Source organism: Hibiscus syriacus, unplaced genomic scaffold (assembly GCF_006381635.1).
Source record: "Hibiscus syriacus cultivar Baekdansim isolate YM2019G1 unplaced genomic scaffold, ASM638163v2 tig00117056_pilon, whole genome shotgun sequence".
NCBI lineage: Eukaryota > Viridiplantae > Streptophyta > Magnoliopsida > Malvales > Malvaceae > Hibiscus > Hibiscus syriacus.
Window position 1 is genome coordinate 442,957 of NW_024063539.1, and position 16,316 is coordinate 459,272.

Here is a 16,316-nt window from a genome sequence, read left to right on the forward strand (position 1 = left end):
AAAATGAAGAAAATCAACCCTTATTTTCTCTATGTATCAAGTGTCCAACGGAACTTGGTAAATCTCTTGTTTTTGAATTGCATGGTATATTGGTGTTGTGTTGAGTTCCATATTTCTGGGTTTAGTAAATATCATATTACAACTGTTATTTAAATATGAGAAAGGGTGTTAGATAATATCATTGTTTCATCTTTTATCTCTCCCTAATTTTACCCATCGACGAGGATACTTCGCCTTTTTGTCTCTAACCTTTAATGATATAAAAAAGGAAAGTTACATATTTAGTCATCCAACTACTAGTGCAGCTTCATTTTGGTCATTTAACTAATTTTTAATTATGTTTTGAGTTTTTTTTATTAATTGTCATTAAAAAATTAACAATGATATTGACATATTACCATAAGGTGTCATTATTGAAAAAAATAAAATGATACACTATATATTTGGCTATCTAACTATCACTTTAGTTCTGTTTTGATAAGCTAACTATATATTTTTTTTAAATCACTAAAGTTATATTTTAGTTCCATTTTGATTACTCGCCGTTAGAAAATTAACAAAACTATTAACATGATATTTTTTTTATCAATTACATGATATTATCTTATGATGACACGTCAGTGTCACTGATAATATTTTAACGGTTGACGACTAAAATAAAATTTAAAAAATAACATTGTGAGAATTTAAAAAAAAAGTAGTTTGGTGATTAAGCAAGTAATTTAGCGGTTATGTTAATTTTTTAACCAGAAGTAACAAAAATAAGATTCAAATGCAATGTTAATTATGATTTTAAAGAAATAATCGAATAATAAAAACGGAACCAAATGGCAGGGAATAGGACCATATTTTAGCTAGAAAATAGGAAGAACGATTCAAGGAGGCAATAGGGGAATTCAATGTTTGGAAAATTTAAAAGTGAAAGGGAGGGGTCGTTTTCATAGCATTTGTAAGCCCCTAAATGGTTATAAAAAGGCCATGTTTTTCAGTGCCAATAGTCCATCTTAAACATTTAACAAATTGTATATATTTATTGCATATGAAAGCATAAATTCTCTCTCTCACTTTATCAGAAGAGGTCGCAGTTGCAGTGTTAGCAGAGGGACATAAATTTCTTTGTATACTAAATTAAATGACTAGCGGTTCAACCTACAATTATATTTGTTTCCCTTTAAAGCCTAACAGCTACACTTAAATCTAGGTCGTTAAATTATGGGATTTATTTTAGGGTAAATTATTTTTATGTTTCTATTTCAATCACTTAATTATTATTTCTTACAGAAATAAAAACAGTTAATTTTAGTAAGGAAGAAATATCATTCAAATTTTAATGAGGATTTATAATTAGAATAATAAACTAAACACATAATTAAAATATTCTTTTATAACCATTAACACAATAATTTAGTGGTATGCAAAAAATCGATCCAATAAATCCAATCTAAAAATTTAGATATCTGATTTATTTTTAATTTTCAGATATAAAAAAATTAGATAATCGAATCGAATACAAATCAGTGAAATTTTAATTTTAAATTATCTAAAAAAAAGTTAAGCCTTTAAATGATTTTACTCGGGCACAACGGTTCCAACCCCTCAGCTCTAGCACCCCCCAACCTCCAGCCTCGGCCTCTAATAGCCCACCCCCAGTGTCAATGGCCCAACCTTTTTTTAACTTTTAAATTATTTATTTTTGAAGCCTTTAAATGAGATATTAAATATTTATTTTTGAATTATTTAAATACGTTTTGGTAAATATATAGTATAGGTATAAAATATATTTTATAAAATTACAAAATATTAGTTTTAAATTTATTTTTTTAAAAAATTAAAATTTATATTCGAATTCGAATATATGAAAGTTTAGATATCTGATTTTTTCGGATATTTTATAAATCAAAATTTTTGTGATCCAAATTCTTGGATCGAATAATATTCAATATCCGAAAATGCACACCCGGTCATATAAGAAAAAGATGAAAAACTCATCCCAATAAAAACTCGAACAATAGGTAGATCATATCTGACTGCTACGATAAATGAACTATAAAAGGGAATTAAACTATTGAAAGACAATCGGAAAATACAAATCAGAGTTATACATCATGAGAAAACTATCTACAAACGCAGTATTCATATCCAAATCTAATTTGAGGGATCAAAACAGGGAAGATCAACGAGATAATAGATGAGCGCCATCTTGATCAGTCGCAGCAGTATCAAATCCAACATTTAGAAAAATAAACGACAAGAGCGATCAAACAACCAAAACCAATTCAACTATATGAGCTTTCACCCACCGTAGTTTGTTCTTTTCTTTTTAATCTTTGGTTGGTAGGTGACGATACTAATTTTGACGTTGATCGTCACAACTAGTATTTTTTATTTTCTATTTTCTTATTCCATATCTTTACTTTTCTTATGTTTTAATAATTCTATCTTAATGATACATTTTTCTTTGTATTTTGACACGCTTTTAAATAATATTTTAAAATCATACATGATGTTGCATTTTTTTATTATTATTTCTTTCAATTTTCATGTCATTATTTTATAATGGTGAACAACCAAAAATTAAATAAAAAATGTAACGTTAGATATGATTTTGAAACAGTAAAATAGTTGATGACCAAAATAGAACAAGGTGAGAGTTGGAGTATTAAACGTGTCGTTTATCCTATAAAAAACCCAAAATATACCTCTTTTCCTATTTATGTATCTAAACTTTTTTCGAGATGATTACCATTACCAAAGTTACCATTTTAAGTGCATGACCCATGACAGATGTTAAAAAATTTCATCAGTCACTCAAAATGTGACAGGTGACATGCTTATAAATTTTAGTGTAAACTACACTGGTGACTAATTAACTATTGTCAGATTTCATTTTGACCACCGATGTTTCAATTTAATCAATCAGACCACCTAACAGTTTAAATGGTTCAATCAAGCCACCTGCCGTTAAAACTTAACAGAGAAGATGACGTGTCAATTAAATTTTTTTTGGTATAATTACGTATTTGATCTCTGTTACTTACATAAGGTGTCAATTTGATCATACTTTTAATTAAATTCAATAAATTTTATCATTTAATTAAATTGTGAAACATGTCAATCTATGATTGAATGGTTAGATTTATTTATAATTTATTTTCTTCCAATAAAAAGGTGACACATGTCACCCTATGATTACAAGAGAACAAATGAAAAAAGGTTTTGGTGTTAGAGAGATTTGAACCAATGGCAGCCATTGAGGCAAGGGTATTAGATAACTTAGAGTTTGAAACAAACGGTATATACCTTGTATATTATTGTTAAAATTTTAATTTTAATTCATAACATTTTATACATCTAAGTTAAGTTTATATCCTAACTTTAAAAAACCTATTTTATTTTTTATTCGACTTATTAAATATATTTTTATCTTTATTTTAACTTAAAAATGTATTTTGTTCTTATGTTATCTTTAAAGATATATTTTATCCTTTTATTAACTTAAAAAATATATTTTATTGTTAACTTTAACTTCAAATAATATATTTTGTTCTTTTATTAACTTAATATAATAATAAGATACATTTTTTAAGTTTATATATATATATATATATATTTGAAGTTAAGATAATAGGGAAATATATTTTTTAAGTTAATAAAAGAATAAAATATATTTTTAAAGTTAAAATAAGAATAAAATATATTTTTAAGTTAAAATAAAAATAAAATATATTTAATATGTTGAATAAAAAATAAAATATATATTTTTAAGCTTAGGATATGAATTAAGTTGAGATATATATAAAAATGTTATGATTTAAATTAAATTTTAAACACTAATATACAACATATGTACCACCATATATTGTAAAACACAAACAATCCGGTATACTTGTCTTGGTGGTTGCTCATTTGCTTGGGCAACCAACGCCCTTGGTCTGATTCCTTTCAACTCCAACTTTCTTTCATTGGTTTTCTTGTTTTAAGAGGGTGAAATGTGTCATCCTCTTATTAGAGGAAAATAAATTTAATAAATTATAAATAAATTTGACCGTCCAGTACACGTGTTGTAATTTAATTAGAGGATTAAATTTATAGAACTTAATTAAAATTAGGATCAAATTTACATCTTCTGTAAGTAACAGGGATCAAAAGTGTAACTATACCAAAATTTTTAACTGAGACGTCATCATCTCTGTTAAATTTTAACGGCATGTGATTTGATTGAACCATTTAAATAGTTGGGTGATGTGATTGATCAAATTAAAACATCGATGGTCAAAATGAAAGGAGGTAATAGTTGAGTGGTCACTCGTGTAGTTTATCATAAATTTTATTTAAAAAAACTGAAAACTATTATTATTATTATTAAAAAAAACCCTAAAATATTTCTAAAATTTTAGAAACACCCCAATCCTCTAAAAAACCTAATTCATAAATCCACATACCCTCCACAACTGCTGACGTCGTCACCAACCATCATCGTTAACCACCGCCACCATCACCTATCATATACACTCCTGCATCATGCCCAACGGATAATCGACCCACTCACCACGTAATCTATCTTTACTAAATTAGATTCTTTGGAGGGAAAAATAGAACGAGTAAGCATAATGTTACAGTCAATTCCATGGCAAGAAGGAAATGTAAACAAATACCTTGACGTTTGTCACTCATTTTCGATGTCTCAACCTTTTGTGGTTCGACATCGGGTATTAGATTGAAGAAAGTGAATCTCGGCATCGATGGAACCGGAAATGAAAGCAATTCTGCTGCACAAGGACTACGTGGAGGGTTTTAACATTTTGGGTCTATAAATTATTTGGATAAAAACCTTTGGATCATTTTAAGGTTATATATTGAATTAACTTTCTTTATAAAGCTAAAGACTTCATTTCCAATTTGGGTTTTAAAATCATTTAACACATAACCTGTTGACCAAATTTACTCGACCAGAAATCATAAAACTAGAGCAAGTTAGCTGTGAAAGTAGACCGTGGGGGATGGGGGAAATGAGAGAGTAATAAGATAAAGAAATGGAGATTTAAAATTTTCCCTATTCTCCTAACTTTCCAGCCATGCACTAGGACAATCTAAAGTTCAACTGCTAGGCACATTAAAAAGGCCTCAAAAACATAAGAATCATCATCCCCCATAAATACAATGAGAACATAACAAAACTCACTGCCCCCCTACTTCTACAATGAAAATTCCAATATTATCTCACCATCTCTATATCTCCCCACTGTTCATGAAAACATGACACCAATCTTCTTTCCAAAGTCATCCCCGTCTTCCTCCTCTATGTATTCCTCTTTGGGGTCCGCATTTTCACCCTCGTATTTATACTCTCCTTCATCACCCTCCTCGTAGTGATACTCCCCTTCATCCCCCCGGTCATCTGCCTCGTGCTTGTGATTTTCTATTGTCACGTCCCCAATTATCCCGTCCTCATTCTCATGCTTGTGATTGTTTAGTTGAGAAGATTCACCATGAGCAACTTCTGCAGTCCCAATATCTGCAGATGTAGACTTGGATTGATCCTTTCTGTTGGCCTCCTCCAGCATCAATGAAACTACTGTGTTACTGGAGCCGTCATTCAAGCTTTCTTTGCTTTGTTTCTGGTTAACATCTTTATGTGCCGATGCTATACCACTTCCAGAAGTTGTAGGTTCAGATTGCCTCTTTCTCTTCAGAATCTCACTTAGAGACTTTGGCCCTTCAAATGAAATACCACCTTCGGTTTGTTTATGATCCTCTATGCTCTTTCGCTTTCCAAGAGAAAGGTGCTCATTATTATCAATATTCTTACAAACTTTCAGCTCTGCAAGACGTTTTGGACCAGCAAAATCAGCATTCCTCTCATCCATTATTTCTCGTCTTATTCTTGAACCCCCAAACCTTCGACCATCTTTATTGTTGTATTCCCCTTCCACCCTTCCTTTTATTCTGTCACGGAGCCTCCCCTGGTGGGAGGTGGTTTGTGGCTTTCCTGGCGAAAATCGGCCCCAATTTGGCCCCCTTTCTATCTCTCTTTCAGGACGTGAATCAGTCACGTTAACTAGAGATCTTCCAGGAAGCTTTATTCTACCCCGAAGGCGACTACTAAAGGAGCTCTCATGGGCAGGGAAATGGTGTGAGTCTCTAAGAGAATCGCAGTAATTTTGCTCCCTTTCATGGTTTTCTAGGGCACGATCCTGACTGAAAACAGACCTCAGGCCATTGACCTGCGTATGCTTAGATAATTGATGCCGTAGGTCTGACTCCTCAACACGATCAAGACTATTAACTCTGGTGTAGCCCCTTCTTTCAAGTGTGGAAGGTCCCAGAGATATCCTCTCAGATGAAGCACTCGGTTGGTCCCATCCGTAGTTCCTTTGCACATGGTCAAACGAATCATAGTAATTCCCATCAAGAAACATATCTCGGTCAGCATCAACCATGGCATCATAATTAGCAGCAAGACCAATCTCATATTCATTCACATTCCTTCCCTCATGTCCTCTCTCTCCTCCATCTCTCTCTTCACTGTGGTAGAAATCAGAATCTCCATGCTCATCATCCACAAGAACATCAAACCCAGGAGAAGACTCCCTCAAAAGTTCGTCAGTCTCCTTACCAGCATGAAAACTCGGTTCATCTGAAATGTGGACTTGATGCAAACGATTGGAACGACCCATGGCACTATCATTTACAACTGAGGTAGTGTATGTTCCTTTACATTTAGGAAGTTCCTCATCCATGCCAGCCGGATGTGGCACAGTTCCCCCAATAGAAGTACCAGTCCTAGTCGAAGCAGCTTCAAGTTTTGGGGCAGGTTTACTTTCAGGAGGTACTCCAACTGTCCTTGAAACATTAATTGGGGGAAACTTCTGCAACTGAGATGAATCAGCATCGCCAAAAATCTTCTTATAAGAATTAGGTTCGGTAGCAGTGATGTTTGCAGCCGGCTGTGGGGCTCTAGTACTAGTACATGGACCATGCAATGCAGCTGGCTGAGGGGCTTTATTACTCGTACTTGGACCATGCAGAAAAGCACACCAGTCACCTTTTAAGCAAAGCCCCTTTTGGAAGAAAACACATGGCACTGCTTGTTTTCCGGGATTGTAAGAAACACCCTGGTTATAACTAGCCGGTGTTGGTGTCACAGCGATGTGTGACGAAGGCACGGAAGAACCAGCCGGAGCTGCTACTTGTGTTCCCAGCAAACCATCAAGGGGCTGAAAAGACAGCATCAAAACAAAGAAATATTAAAACTAGCACATAACAATATCGATACTGGTGGAAAAGAGAAGTGAAGAAACTAACAGGATGCCGAAATCCGCACTTATGGTTCATGCAATTACCATTCAGCCAGTAATAACAATCCCTTGGGTTAATCCGAGCATATTCGCAATGGCGATACTCACATTCACTTCCCTATTGGCACAAAAAAAGAGAATGAGTCTAACAGAATCCAACGACTATTGATGACAGAAAAAAAATGAACTGCAATACATCAGATACGTCCACTGCATTTTAGATTGTACGGATTAATCATTGCACAACCTTACACTATCTAAAATTAATTGGTTCTTATATACAAAACGATTCAGAAAATAAGATGATTACATACCCACATTTAATGGCATAAATTTATGAACAAAAACATCAAGGGAAAGATTCATTACATTTCCTGATGAAATTCACTAAGGATTTTACTCAAGATCCAACCTAAAAGGCTCTAAAGAAACAAAGCTCACTTTCCAACTAAAATTAACATATATTTTCTCCCAAAGTTACATAAAAAGCTAAACGAAGAGTCATTAAAATAAAGGAAAGTAGATGGGTAAATCTGAAACCTCAATTGAAGCATAAAATCAAGATCCCAAAAAGGAAACAAGATCTTATTTGAAGCCCTTAAACCCTTTTAAGAAACGAACCTTTTTGCAGGTTAAAGGTGAGGCAAGAAAGTAAACGCAATCTGTGTTCCTCTTCAAGGTCTCTTCTTCGGCCGATGTTTTTGTATCCCCCGCCGTAGCTGTCGCTGCAACCGCATGTTTCTGCTGCTGTTGTTTTTGCAGCATAGCCGCTATCATGGCGGATTCTTTAACAATATATCAAATCCCCAAATCGGAAAAGAGAGAAGGGATCATTCCTTTGCCAGATCGAAACCTTTACATAAAGAGACGCGAAGAAGAGATTGGAGTTTGATATGATTTTTTTTTATAAAACTTTTATTTTTAAAAAAGAAATAGAGATAATAAGATAAAGGGTAGAGTACCAATATGATCACTTTTGTTTCATTGGTGCTCACTTTTCTTCATTAAATTTTAAAAAAAATAATATTTTAGTCGCTTATCGATTTATAACATTTAATCATTATGACGTTAAATGAAATTAATTTGACGATGTAACATATTAATAAAAAAAATTTTGACTTGTTCCTCAAAATTTAGATAAAATATTAATTTGACTCTTAAATTTTAAATAAAATATCAATTTAACTTTTGAATCTGACTAAAATTCTTTATCGTCGGCTCTTCTCACCATCATCATTGAAGACTATTGAACTTTAAAATTTTCGATTCAACTTCTTTTTAGTCACCTACACGCAAATCTAATATTTATTTTCATAAAAAAATTACCTCAAAATTCATACGACAAATTAACATAATATTTATTCCCGAATCACTCCTTTACGACTTGTTCCCATAGCGATACATTTGTACACCTCAAACATTTACTCCCTACGACTCCGGTTAAAGGGAAGTTTTATGTCAAACAAAGTTTTGTTTTATTTTCATAGTCGAATAACATAATTTTACATGCCAAATCAGGACAATATTTTCTATCAAGAAGAAATCAGAATGAAATCAACCGTTCTTCAGTCCTGCTTATCAATGTGTCTCATGCTAGGTAATCAACAGTCTTGTCCCCATGTCAATTCGCCGTACTATCCACCCCCTTCGTCCCCTTTGTGATGGGTGGTGTGATTCTTTATTTATGTAATTAGATAATTATAAGTCGAAGCATATTGCATTTCAGTGTATGTTTCTTATCTTTATGATTCGGGAAATATTTTTTAAAGTTAGCTTACGGTCAATGGTTCCTTTCTTTGGCTTACCTCTAAGAAGAGGAATAAGCATTTTCAAAAGCATACTTCGAAGTTTACTCGTACCGGATTTCTTTTCCTCGTTAATTTCGTCAATACGAGAAGTTATAAACCTTATAATCAATCACCAGGGAGGTAATATATAATAAATAAGGCAATGCACTAAGGAGACCTATGCAAATTTAGTCCTTGTTACTAATTCGATTGGAATTTTGTTTCATTGTGTGCTGCGCGTTAACCCACTTCGAGATACATTTCTGCATAAATTTGAGAAAATTTCAGTTATATTGAATGTCTAATATATTTTTGGACAATAAAATGTCAATATTTGAAATATAATAACCATGAAACCAATTAAAAGCAAACTAACATTTTGGCATTTATCGATTACAGGTCTCAACTCTCGGTCAAGCAAATCATCGAAAATCAATTAGGCGAATGTCAAACATAATTAACAGGTGGATTCATTTTGAATTTAATCACTACGATATGAAGTATTGAATAAATTACAATGAATCCTATCAGATGAAAAGACACTGACTTGGCTGAATTTAGAGCAACAACTATTGGCTCTGTTACTCGGACATGGGTGCGTGTTCGATGCAGAGATGTCTAATCTTTTTAGTATCCCCATTCTCATGCCCAAATATGTGTAGGACACATATTTCAAGAAAAAATGAAGAGTCTGAGCAACATATACTCCTGCAATAAGCAAGTTGTTATGGTTGGAAAGATTACCAAGGTGTACAGGGACAACAAAGCTACTATAAGTATAGCTCATACGCCGGTTCAACATGACAGGAAAAAACACATTGAAGTATAATGACACTTCATCAAAGAAACGCTAGAGGAAGGACGTGCATGTTTTCCATGCATCCCAACTCGAGAACAATAAGCAGATGTTCTAAAAACGAAGATCAACAAGGGGCTGTCTGATTACTTGACTTGCAACTGGGTATGGAAGGCATCTTCAAACCAATTCGGGGCAAGTGTTGGAAGAATTAGGCAAAAAGTAAATAATAATTACGAATTTGTGTAACTAATAGATGTTGGGATTTCAAACCAAATTTGTAGAATATATTGAGGATTTAACTTGTTCGATTCTCTGAATATTGTATAACACAAATAGTGTGACTAATTTTAGCTTATTAAAGCGTTATATGAAAAAGAGGAATGTTAAAAGCTAAACAACTATCAAAAAGATAAAAGTACCTTCCAGTAAGAAACTGAGCAGAAGACCCCTTGGAATTTCCAAACCCCTTGGCTCGATTTTCACGTTCTTTCTCCACACGCATGGAAGCAACCTCTTTTATCATCTTTTTAGCCTCAACTTCCATTGCCTTTGTCAATGTTTCCACCTTCTTAGCGAGCATCTGAAAAATACAAGGATTATTAGAGCAGTATCCAGTAAGATAGATTAAAACAGTGTTGGACTGAAAGAACAGTATTAACCTAAATCGCTTCATCCTTATCCTTAAGGCTTAGGTCTTTCTCGTGACCAGCTTTCCTCAAAGCTATGACCTCTTTTTGCAACAAATCATACAATACTCCTGGAACATTATCCTCCACATCCTCTGACGGGAAATTATTTGGTGTTTCTTCACTCGGTGCCTCACCCTTTCCCTCAGAAAGCTGGTTGAATGAAATATTTGAGCCTGCTCCATTTAAAAGCACTTTTGCCCCTTCTAATGATCTTGTGCCTCCATCAAATGATTTGGATGTTCCTTTAGCATGTTTCAATATTGTAAAAGATGAGAAAGATGATCTCAATTGAGAGCCTGGTGATCTCTTGGATAAAACTCCATTGGGTGTAAGTTTCGAGAAGTTATCAACTCCACCAAGAGACTGAAGCCTAGAACGCCCATTGCTCACACTTCTTCCATCTGATGTACTGCGACTACATTGTTAGAAGATCCTCTCAAGCTGTCTTCTAGAACTCTCAGCCGCAATTGATATTTCTCCTAGCAAATTAAAATAAAACCTCTTATTCCAAATCGGCAGCATCAACAAAGAGAACAGAGTGGCTATTGTCACAATCAGATTATTACTTTCAACTGTGCTTCAGATTTTGCAGTTCGCTCAGTTATGGCAAGCTTGTCACGGAGTTGTTGCATTTCTCCCTATAAGAAAAAGGTCCATGATAAAGACACGGTACTAATTTATGTGCCTATAGATTTATTCGATAGAGAAACTATCCACAAAAACCTGCAAGAATCTCCGCTCTTCAAGCCATTGTTTTACAGGCATCACTTTGTCATTAGCATCTTTCCACTCATTCGCAACAACTGTGGCCACTCTATTAGCACTTACTTTTGCACGTGCCAGCTCTCGATCAATAATTTTTCTTTCCTCCTAAAACTCCAAAACAATCATTCATGTTGAGAAAACTTTAAGTCTATATCACCAAAAAGGAATCAGGAAAACTCAGACAGTTAAAGGCTTAGCGCATTACATTCATCTCCTGAACTTTCCGCTGGTAATCCCTTACTACATTTGCAGCAGCACCACCAGCAAAAACAGCCTCTTCCAGCTCCCTAACTGTCTGTGCCAGCTTTTCAACCTCCGCAACCTTTTGGCAATGCATCCTATCCAAAATTTTGTGTTCTTCCTATCATAGACAGGTCATAGACATGTGACTTTCTTCATCACATAGTTTACGGAGTGAAGAAAATCTATATACCTCAATTCCTGATGCACCTGATAAAGGAAATGCAAAGAATGATGGGAATACCTGGCAAATTTCTATCTGCTTCATTAACTCCTGGTTTTTGTTTTGGAGATCATCTACCATAGATGCTTTTGCCAACGCAATCTGTATGGTCCTTTCAGCATCAAGTAAAGCTGCTTCTTTTGATTTAGTTAGGCGATCAAGGGCTCTGTTATCATCTTGAAGCTTTGCAATCTGCAGAGAACCAAAAGAACTAATCAGTGAGAGAATAACCAATCGCATATAAGTTTAAGAAGCATTCTCTAATTCTCATTGTGAGACAGAACCAACAGTTGAATGGCAGCAAGAAATACCTCTTGCCGAGCAAGCTTCAGCTCAGCCTCCAAGGGTGCAAGAATGGCTTCAATTGGAGGCATATCATCATCCTTTTGAGCAGTATGAACCCTCCGCAGTGTGGCCTCAGCTGCAAACTGAGCAGCCATGGATGCCTTCTTCTCGTCATTTATTTTCTTGATTTCAAGGTTCTGGAAAGACATGTTTAAGAACCAAATATAAAAACAAAATAATAATAAGGCTTGAAAAAAATTTCGAAGCCATACCTTGCTTTCCAGAATAGATTCTGTCGGTTTAAGCTTCTCCTCCATTTTAGAGAGCTCATCAGTGAACTGTAGTAAAATCCAGATATAAAAAATGTTACAAGAATTCTTAGGTCATGATCGATATGAAACAAAATTTCAGATATATCCAACACTGGAAACATTCAGAAGTTTAAATTATATATTGAGTTACAACGAACAAAGGTTAATATAAGCTTTCCCAAACAAAGGTTATATATTGAGTACTACAAACAAAGGTTAATAAAATACATAAAGAATTCTTAGGTTAATATATGCAAGTGAGTTGGCAAGTATTGAATACCTCTTCATTATATAAAGATCATGAATTTTCCCAAACAAGACTAGAGATCATTTGTAACATGTAGAAATAGTAAGAGTCATAAACCATATCATGAGATCACAAGAAATCGTTGTTGGGGAAAATGGGTTATTTCCCACACGAACGTAGTTTTAAAATTGACCTAAAATGTCAAGATTAAAACCACCAAAGGTTGCACAGCGGATAAACCTGTCAAACTATTGAATATTGAAACACGATGGAAAATAACTGAATAAAAAACAATAAAGGAGAGAACACACCAAATTTACGAGGTTCGACGAGAATATCGTCTACTCCTCGGGCACCACACCGGATGATAACTTCACTATATCGCCAATATTACAACAAATGGAATTCTTTGGAATTCCCAAAGTGGGAGAATGAAGAATACAAGAGGAAGAGAGAACTTGTTTTTTGGGATAATTTCTAATGGAAATACTTAGGCCTATTTATAGTTTAGTTTCAAGAACAATATGTTCAAAGTTTGGCCACCTACCAAAGAATTTTCCAATGTGTACAAGTTAGCCACCAAATATGAAATTCACATGTTCAAAGTTTGGCCACCAACCAAGATGAAATTTCCAACTTGTCAACTTAATTTCTAGACAAATCTAACAAATCTCCACCTTGGCTTGAAATTACCAAGCCTACTCAACTTCTTCAACTCCCCGAATTTGTAGTGCCTCTAATTGCGCTCACAAGCGCCACACACCCGAAGGTGTTCATACTTTCAGGATGTTAATCAAGTTCAAACAATGATTGAACTTGATTACTGTTACCACCTTGGTCATCATATCTGCAGGATTTTCTGATGTCGCAATTTTCTGAAGTAGAATCTTTCATTCTTCAAAGATCTCCCGCACAAAGTGATACTTCACGTCGATATGCTTAGTCCTTGAATGGTAGACTTGATTTTTTGCTAAGTGATTAACGCTCTGACTGTCACAATAGAGACTAATGTGACTTTGAACAACTCCCAAGTCTTCCATCAACCCGTTAAGCCAAATTGCTTCATTTACAGCCTCTGAAACTGCCATGTATTCTGCCTCTGTAGTAGACAAGGCCACCGTAGATTGCAATGTAGACTTCCAACTTACTGGGGCTTTAGCAAGAGTAAACAAATACCCAATAGTTGATCGACGCTTATCCAAATCACCAGCATAATCGGAATCAACATATCCAACCATACACTGACCAAGTGCTTCATCCTGTTCAAAAACTAAACCAACATCCACGGTTTGTTGGAGATACCGTAGAATCCATTTCACAGCTTGCCAATGTCCTTCTCCAGGATCATACATGTACCTGCTCACAACTCCAACTGCTTGTGAAATGTCAGGACGCGTACACACCATTGCATACATCAAGCTCCCAACTGCATTAGCATATGGAAATGTTTGGTATTTTCATTCATGCCAAAACATTGTAATACCTTTCTCAGATACTGCTTCTGTGTTAAACAAAGCTTCCCTCTCTGTCTATCTTTGCTTATCTCCATACCAAGAATCTTCTTGGCCTCACCTAGATCTTTCATCTCAAACTCTTGATTCAATTGAGCCTTTAATTTGTCTATCTCCTTTTGACTCTTCGAAGCGATCAACATATCGTCAACGTACAAGAGAAGATAAATGAAAGATCCATCTTTGAGCTTTTGCAAATACACACAATGATCATATTTGCTTCTAGTATACTTTTGCCTCCTCATAAAGCTATCAAATCGCTTGTACCACTGCCTCGTAGATTGCTTCAATCCATATAGCGATTTGTTCAGCTTATAAACCCATTTCTCACAACCACCATCTTTGTATCCTTCTGGCTGTGTCATATAGATCTCCTCTTCTAAATCACCGTGCAAGAAAGTCGTCTTTACATCAAGTTGAGCTAGCTCCAAATTCAACTGTGCTACCGAGGCCAACAATATTCTAATGGAGGAATGCTTCACAACAGGGGAAAATACTTCATTATAGTCGATTTCCTCCTTTTGAGCGTAGCCTTTAGTTACCAACCGTGCCTTGTAGCGAACATCTTTCTTGTTATGAGATCCATCTTTCTTTACAAATACCCACTTGCATCCAATGGCTTTTTTACCTTTCGGTAATTGTGCCAGTTTCCAAGTATCATTCTTTTGGAGAGATTGCATTTCTTCATCCATGGCACTTTTCCACTTATCATTTTCCAAGCTTTGTATTGCTTCTTGGTAAGTGATAGAGATATCATCATCAACAACTGGAAGAGCATAGGCCACCATATCAACAAATCGAGCATGTCTACGAATTTCTCTCATTGGCCTTGTAACTGCAAGTGTTTCTGGTGTCTCCAATGGTTCTTGGGTTTGAACCTCTTCATCTTCTGATTCTTCTATTGGAGTTGAAGAATCAGCTGCATCAACTTCTGGGATCATCATCTGCTGAAACTCCACCTGTTTTGGAGTATGCTCCACTTGCTGCGGAGTACTACTTGTCTGGACAGCTTCACTTGTTACCTTCTTTACTAGGGCAGATTCATCAAAGGTAACATCTCTGCTACAAATTATCTTCTTGGTGTCTAAACACCAAAGGCAGAATCCCTTCACTCCATGGGTGGTTCCCATAAAGAGAGTCTTCTTTGCTCTCGGATCAAGCTTGGATTCCTTCACATGATAATAAGCAGTGGATCCAAATACATGTAAGGAATCATAATCAGTAGCAGGTTTTCCAGGCCATACCTCCAATGGTGTTTTTCCTCCTATCACTGATGACGGCAGACGATTAATGAGATGGCCAGCATATGTCACAGCCTCAGCCCAAAATGCCTTGCCTAACCCAACATTAGACAACATACATCGAACTTTCTCCAATAGTGTTCGATTCATACGCTTTGCCACCCCATTCTGTTGCGGTGTATGTCTAACAGTGAAGTGTCGAACAATACCAAACTCATGGCAAACATCAAAGAATGGGTCACTTTTATATTCCCCTTCATTTTCCGTCCTAAGACGTTTGATCTTTCTACGAGTCTGGTTCTCGATCATATTTTTCCATTTCAGGAAAATTTGAAGCACTTCATCTTTAGACTTCATCGGATACACCCAAACTCTTCTAGAAAAGTCATCTACAAAAGTTACAAAATAATGGTTTCCTCCCAAAGACGATGTCTTTGAAGGACCCCATACATCTGAGTGAATATAATCTATAATACCTTTTGTATTATGTATAGTGGTGCCAAACTTCACTCTCTTCTGCTTTCCCAGAACACAATGCTCGCAAAAGTTCAATTTGCAAGCCTTTGCACCTTTCAACAATTCTTTCTTTGCCAGAATTTGCAAAGATTTCTCTCCAGCATGTCCCAACCGCATATGCCACAACTGGGTTGCGTCCAAATCATCACCTCCGGAAGCTGCTACAACTGCTCCAATAATTGTACTACCTTGGTAATAATACAAATTATTTTTCCTGATGCCCTTCATCATCACAAGTGCGCCATATGTGACTTTTAAAACTCCATCTCTCATAGTGACTACTGAGCCTTTGGATTCTAAGGCTCCCAACGAGATGAGATTTTTCTTCAAACTGGGCACGTATCGGACATCCGTCAGAACTCTGGTTGATCCATCTTGATTCTTCAATCGAATTGAACCTATCC

The 16,316-nt window shown here is 35.2% G+C and overlaps 1 protein-coding gene and 1 pseudogene across 1 annotated transcript; both read right to left on the reverse strand.

The window, feature by feature from the left end:
* Nucleotides 1-5,034: 5,034 nt before the first annotated feature.
* Nucleotides 5,035-8,190, reverse strand: LOC120198418 (zinc finger CCCH domain-containing protein 17-like). Its single transcript, XM_039199766.1, has 3 exons — nt 7,920-8,190; nt 7,306-7,416; nt 5,035-7,217 (listed from the first exon to the last, which is right to left on the reverse strand). The coding sequence occupies exons 1-3, from the start codon at nt 8,073-8,075 to the stop codon at nt 5,247-5,249; spliced, it is 2,238 nt and encodes a 745-aa protein (XP_039055697.1). The 5' UTR covers nt 8,076-8,190; the 3' UTR covers nt 5,035-5,246.
* Nucleotides 8,191-9,148: 958 nt separating this feature from the next.
* LOC120198393 lies at nt 9,149-12,415 on the reverse strand (annotated as a pseudogene).
* Nucleotides 12,416-16,316: the final 3,901 nt, after the last annotated feature.